The following is a 7,035-nucleotide window of genomic DNA, read 5'->3' as shown; positions in this document are numbered from 1 at the left end:
GGCCACTATCAGTGCAACTTTGATCAGTGAAGAAGACCAGGTGCAAAACCTTGTATACTACGCCAGCCGGGCACTTGGTGGTGCAGAAGAGAGGTACCCACCAATGGAGAAGCCCGTCTTCGCTTTAATTACAGCAGCCCACAAGCTCAAGCCATACTTCCAAGCCCATATAGTGATTGTCCTGACTAACAAGACCTTATGGCGAGCAATGAGCAATCCTAAAACCGCCAAACGAATGACACTATGGGCAATAGAGTTGAGTGAGTTCGACATACAATACCGTCCGCGTACTGCCATTAAGGGGCAGGTGATCATTGACTTCATTGCAGAATTCACAAACGTGAAAGGCCAGGAGGCAAACAAGTATCCATAGTGGAGGATATACATGGACAGATTGTCCAATAGACAGGCTGAAGGAGTGGACATTGTTCTTCGTTCTCCAGAAGGGGACGAGATTGAATGCATGGTTCGTCTTAACTTCCCTGCGACCAACAATGAAGCAAAGTACGAAACTCTAGTAGCGGGACTAGATCTTACTAAAGTGACAGGGGCATTTCTTCAAATGTGTGTTAGGAGTTGATAAAGGGATTAAAGGAAAAGGGGAAAAAAAAAGTTATATTGTTATACCATTCACCTCCTTTTTTTTTCTTCCTCTCTATCAAAATTGAAGTGAATATGGTACACCACCATTTCATTAAAGGAATGAGTGTTTCTCCCACTTTTTTTTTTTTTTTTTTTGAATGCTTAAAAAGAAAATGAATAGAGTGAGCATTCCCTCAAAGTCATTCCATTCCTTCCTTTTTAACATTTCAAATAGGAGAATATATAGATTTTTTTTTAATAAATAAAATCTCTTTCAATCCATTTCACTTCATTCATCCCCTCCCCCCCCCCCCCCCCCCCACACAAACTATTTGTTCAATAGAATTGCTAGCGGCCAATTCAATAGACCCACCCTCATTCCCTTCCCCTTCCTTCCCTCTACTCTCATCTCCTCCCCTTCATCCAAAAACATTATCTTAATTAGATTTAATCATGTAATTACAATGACGAATGCAATACAAAAAATGTTGTCTTCCTAAGAAAAATTAAATTTGACCATGTGTTGTATTAATCAATGCAACCACATGGTTGAATTTAATTAGAGAACCTAAGATACAACATTTAAGATATTGTACATAATTCTTACATTTTGAATAATACATAAAAAAAAAATATTTTGTTTATTAATTCATTGCTCAATACATTTTCTTTGTGTATAGGTATAATTTCCAAGGCCATATAGTTGAATTTAATTAAGAAAACTAAGTGAAAACATCTAAGAACTTGTATCTAAATTTTACCTCAAACAATAAGTTTCATAACACCAGTAACACTCTTTTATTATCAATCCCTCTCACAAGAGAGGTGGATTCCATCCATAACCATAAGTCCCATGTGAGGACCATTCCCTAAGAGACGGGAGAAGAGTCTATGATTAACCCACCAATTTTTCCAATTTAACACGATAAAGAGTTTTGAATGGTGTGTCAACAAAAGTACAATTAATCAAGAGAGAGAATTATTTTCACAACTTCTAATGTGACTTGTTGGGATTAGTGTACGATTAAAGTGGTGTCAATAATGGATCAATGTAATAGTAATGGTGTTTCCATCACAAGTTATTACCTTAATAATCAATCATCAAAAAAGTTATTACCTTAATATATTGTGAAAAACTTTGTGTTTATTTTATAAAATGAAGGGTTCAGTAGTTAACAACTATCAAAGTGCATTGGTTAATGTTGAATTTTTTGTTGCAATCAACTTGCTTTTTTTAAAGAGTCAAGCATTTTTTAATTAAGGGGTTTTTTTTTTTTTTTTTTGGGTCAACAAAGGATATATCATTAAACTTAGGAATTAATAAGTCTATTACAACGTAAACAAGCTTTATCAGAAGCTAAAATATTTTCCACCACAGGCGGCAGATACAAAAAGATAACAAAAGCATCTAAACTATTAGCACCAAGCTTGGCCAACGCATCAGCACATTGATTGGCCTCCCTATAGATGTGTGGAATAATGTATAATTTGTTTTCTAAAATTTGTTAAAGATAATTTATTTTTCCTAAAAATTAAACAATTTGTAATTGAGTGCATTTGATTAATATTATTCCTTTATGAGACAGTTCATATTCATCAAAATTGTCTTTTACTTTTTAAGTTTCAAATAAATTATTCAAATTCTTCATTCTCACTTAAATGCATAATCAATATTGTGTTTTGATATAAATTCAATTCTCATTTCCAAAATAACTATAACTTAAACAAAAATCAAACCAAAGTTATAAAAGGAATGGACTACTTGTGCTGGAGAACTAAAAAATACAATACCAAAACGTATTAACTCATAATAGAATTTTAAAAAACACAAAAAATCATCAACCTAAAATCGAGTTGCAAGAAAAAAATATAAGAGAGAGAGAGAGAGAGAGAGAGAGAGAGAGAGAATAACCATTTTTTAAAGAGAGAATGTGAGAGACAATAACAAATTCATAGAAAATAAGCTGAGAAGAAAAAGTAAAAGGGAGGGGAAATGCTGAAGAAAGTGTAACAATAAGTAATAACTTGAGAAATTAAGAAGCAGAAAAGCGGTTAAAAATAAGAGAGAATTGGTTTGAAATAAGTGAATGAGGTGACTGCTGATGTGGCTCAACAGAAGTGTAACAACAATAAATACTAAACTTGAGCTTTTAGATATATACAAATAGATTAATCTCGAATACAGCTAGATTCCTCCTTATCATGTGCTATGTTTACAATATTTTCACAACAAAACCTAGGTGGTAGGTTGTTACAGGTTTTTAATTTGAATCCATCACTAAAATTACTTCTTTGCCCATTAATAACAGTTCGTAACAACTTGCTACCTAAAATTTGTTGTGAAAGTGTTTTAAAAATGTTGTATAATCTAACATTTCTCTAACAAAAAGCCTATAATTTATTATAAATCCTGAAATCAACATTTTAGAATCAAAGCAAAATAGTATTTGGGGTTGTGAAAAAGAGGTAAAAGATGGCGTAGCAATAAATTTCTTCAGTAAAATTTGATAGAATCACTGCTCTTTGTGAAAAGCAAAAAAGTATCTGGGGTTTTTTTTAAGAAATGCAGAGAAGCACGAGGGCGAAAGAGAAAACAAGTCGTTTATTTAAGCATTAGTGAAGTGCACTGGTTTCTTCTTGTGTTTGTTTGAAAATCTCATGAGGAGTGAGAGACACAGAGAGAAGTTGGCGTTTCTTTGTCTTGTAGCTCTAGTAATCCAAAGCCTTAAAAAAATAAATTAGAGCCCAGTGTCAGTTAAGTTTTGCTTTGTGTCCGTTTCAGAACCAATTACCCAGACAAAATAGCCACCAAAAAAGGAAAAGGAAGAGAAATACATCTTTGCTGCTATTATATATTTCATTATTTTGAGCAACTTATAGGCCTTTTTTTGTGTTTTTTTTTTTTTTTTTGCTTGTTAAAGTTGAATTTTGAGTGAGGAAGGAATTGGGTTTTCACTTTTCAATGTCTTCAGATCTTTATATTTTTGATGACCACCGCCATTCAAGCTCAGACATGATCTCCTCTGATGGAGACCTGACCTTTATGTCAGACTCACCGTTTGATATTTTTCAGGGAATTTCAATTTCAGACAGCCAAAACTATGATAACCGAGTTGAAGAATCTCACTCCTTTGACCACTTTTCTCCTCCACTTGTGTCTTCCTCCTCTCCAAGCCAGCAATTAGATAGCTTGAACCATATGCAAACCCATAATTTGCAGTGTTTGCCTAATGTTTCTGGTGTGCCATATGGGTTTGGGAATTTGTCTGGCTTGGAAGGTTTAGAGGTTAAAAATGAAGAATGTCAATTGGGTTTTGAGTCTTCTTTCAGCCAGGCCTTTGTTCCTCAAAGTTACAGTTGTGGGACTGAGAATGTGGCTAATAAGTTCATGCAGAGGAGCTATAGTAGTAATTGTTTTGAAGGAAAGCCCAGCTTTCTCTTTCAGCCTCACTTTGATACTTTAATGGAGTCCCAAAACTTTCAAAACCAGGCCTTAAGCCCACCTGAAAATAGTTTTTTAGCTGGACAGATGAGAAGGGTTTGTAGCACAGGTGATTTGCAGGTCAGAACTTAGAAATTTCTCTATAAAGTTCTCTTCTTTTCCTCTGTTTTTATTTTCCTCTGTTTTTCAATTTAACATCTAATCAAATTCTGTGTTCTTTTGCTTTGTTTTCAGAATATCAAAGCAACACACACTGCCCCAAGGTCCTACTCAGGTCCTTTGGCTACAGAAAGCTCATTCAATGAAGAAACAAACTTTAAAGTAGGGCGTTACAGTGCAGAAGAGAGAAAAGAGAGGATTTCCAAGTACAGAGCCAAAAGAACCCAGAGGAACTTCAACAAGACCATTAAGGTAACAAATTTTTTTTTTTATTTTTTTTTTGAAAAGAAGGTAATAAAATTTTGGTTGTTAGAAAAACAAATAGTTTATTAATTTTACCTTGTTTGTGCAAATCTTTAACAATTTAATCACAATACTATTAAGAAAGTGCCTTATAGGCTTATATAATATAAGTGTTTGATAAATTTAAAAAAAAAAAAAAACTAAATGCGGCTGCTTTTCATTTATTTATTTATTTATGTCTAATTGTATTTGCATCACCACTACCTCAGTATGCATGTCGAAAAACACTAGCCGACAATCGACCCCGCATACGTGGAAGATTCGCACGCAATGACGAAACCGGTGAGATTCCCAAAGCTGCATGTTCAACCGGTATTGAAGAAGAAGATTATCTCTGGGTAAATAAAACACTTAATACCCATTTCTAGATTTCAATTCTAACACATTTTCTCTGTTTTTTTTTCTTTGCTACAATCTTAGTTGTTATTGTCAATCTGTGTTTGCAGCTTGAGGGTTTGCATGAAGAGAGTGGAACAGTGAATATGGGACAGTTTGTGAACGGTTTTGGTGGAGCCACAGAAGAGTTTCAGTGCTATGGCTTTTGAAGAATATTGATAGTTGGAAGAATCTATAAATCTTTTTCTAGGAGGAGCTTTCATAGTATAGTTAGGTCCGTACGACATGACCAGAAAAAGGGCTTTTTGAGCAAAGTAAACTCAGAATAGACCTTTTTTCCCTTCTGAATAAGTCACCTCATGTTGCTGAGGTTTAAACTTTGTAGTTTGGGAGTTGTTATACGCTATAAGCAGTCTTAGCAAGAGTTAACTTTAAAGTCTAATTTTTTTTTTTCTTCTTCTTGGTTGAAATTTCCCATGTCTAATTGTCTATATGTAAATATCATCAATAATGAGATAAAATGAATTTTATAATCTTCCAATTTCCAAGCTCTGACCTTGAGTGAGATCTAGATTCTATTTGGTATCAATTTTTGGTAGCTTTTATGCTAAATGCGTGACAAAAAAAAAAAAATCTAAAATTAAAGCTAATTTTATTATTATTATATTTTTTTTATATAAAAAAATTAAGACAAAAAACAAAAAACAAAACAAACACTAGCGATTTATTGACCAAATTATTGGTTATATTGCTCCTTTTGGGTAAGTATGTCTAATTGTGGGTGAATTTTTGGAAAAGATGGTAATTTTGCCATACAGAAAAATAAGAATCATATTTTTGTTAGTGTTGGAGGGGTTAGCGTAAAAACTAATCAGAGATTAAGAGTTAAATAATGTGATTAAAATACTTAAATTGACACCTTTGTTTTCTTTAATTTCTTTTTTTTACAAAGTAGCACTTTAGAATGTTATTAGACATTTTAATGAACCTTTATAGGTCAAATGACCAATAACTTTCTAGTAATAGCCCAACATATTAGTCATTGTTTAGAATCACACGCACTAGTGTGATTCTTTCATGTGTTTTGCTTGTTGTCAAATTGGTATAAACTAATAAAGCTTGCCAAGGTATAGGAGGATAAAGAATTTCAAATTTGAAAGGAAATATACTGGCTGCTTCTTGTATAATTATAGCTTCTTCTTTTGCCAGCCATATTTTTTTTGCTTTCATTTTCATTAGTAGCTAAAGCACACTCTTGTAAATGATGCTAGACACGACAACAATGTCTTGCTTTGTCCGATCTGTAGTCTCTTCTTTATTTTAACCTATAGTAGCATTATATTCTCCATTATGAACCAGTATCGATCAGTCAATTCTTATTTGAATATTTTTTTCCGGTCAAAAGAATAAATGTTTATCATGCAATGGATTTGTTAGAGACCTAGGAAACGAAGAGATCATCAAGTAATTTTTATCTATGTTTACTAGGAGAACAACTTGTGCAAGAAAAAAAAAATTGTAGAACAATTTCTCTTCTACTCGGCCTAATTTAAGAGAAACTTGAAGGGAATTTACACGAGTAGAGGCGAAAAATATATAGGAAAAAATAATACACAACTTAGGAAATATTCACGAATTCCTAAATCTGTGAGATGCACAAATATAGAAAAAATGTGCCAAAGTAAACAATTACACAAGATAGTATTTACATGATTCGGTAATTTGCTTATGTTCACAAAGTTAGTACAGTTCTCTCTCTCTCTCTCTCTCTCTCTCTCTCTCTCTCTCTCTCTCTCTCTCTCTCTCTCTCTCTCTCTCTCTCTCTCTCTCTCTCTCTCTCTCTCTCTCTCTCTCAAAATAACAATACCAAATCCTAATAGGAAACAACGATATTTATATCTCATATAGAAGATTCACAATGGACTAAAAACGGGCCAAAATTTTTTCATGAGATCTGGGAGTAGCCTATTAGCCCAAGTCTCTGCTCCATGAACTAAGTCTCAAAAAATTTTCCATTAAAAATTGTAACATTTTTATATCAAGTCAAGCCATAATATGAATTAAACACAAACTATGCTCCATATAACCTACCGAAACTTTTGTGAGAAGGAAAAATCACACTTGCACCGTACACAAAAAGTCTGCTCTGGACCAGGACACAAACACACGCAATCACAGAATAAAATGTGGTTCAGCCAACTGTTATGTAATCG

At 33.4% G+C, this 7,035-nt stretch overlaps 1 protein-coding gene across 1 annotated transcript; it reads left to right on the top strand.

Moving 5' to 3' along the window:
- The first annotated feature begins 3,212 nt into the window (after positions 1 to 3,212).
- Positions 3,213 to 5,346, top strand: LOC126710044 (zinc finger protein CONSTANS-LIKE 1-like). The gene is made up of 4 exons (XM_050410423.1): positions 3,213 to 4,144; positions 4,259 to 4,435; positions 4,696 to 4,824; positions 4,933 to 5,346. The coding sequence occupies exons 1-4, from the start codon at positions 3,545 to 3,547 to the stop codon at positions 5,029 to 5,031; spliced, it is 1,005 nt and encodes a 334-aa protein (XP_050266380.1). The 5' UTR covers positions 3,213 to 3,544; the 3' UTR covers positions 5,032 to 5,346.
- The last annotated feature ends 1,689 nt before the right edge of the window (positions 5,347 to 7,035 follow it).

The sequence above is a fragment of the Quercus robur genome, chromosome 12 (assembly GCF_932294415.1).
Source record: "Quercus robur chromosome 12, dhQueRobu3.1, whole genome shotgun sequence".
Taxonomy (NCBI): domain Eukaryota; kingdom Viridiplantae; phylum Streptophyta; class Magnoliopsida; order Fagales; family Fagaceae; genus Quercus; species Quercus robur.
Note: the sequence above shows the minus strand (reverse complement) of the source record. Positions and strands in the feature narration are given on the sequence as shown.

Coding starts and splice junctions, on each gene's coding strand:
- LOC126710044 (XM_050410423.1), top strand. CDS start 3,545: ATGTCTTCAGATCTTTATATTTTTGATGACCACCGCCATTCAAGCTCA. Junction 4,436..4,695: donor ACTTCAACAAGACCATTAAG/GTAACAAATTTT, acceptor CCACTACCTCAG/TATGCATGTCGAAAAACACT. Junction 4,825..4,932: donor AAGAAGAAGATTATCTCTGG/GTAAATAAAACA, acceptor CTGTGTTTGCAG/CTTGAGGGTTTGCATGAAGA.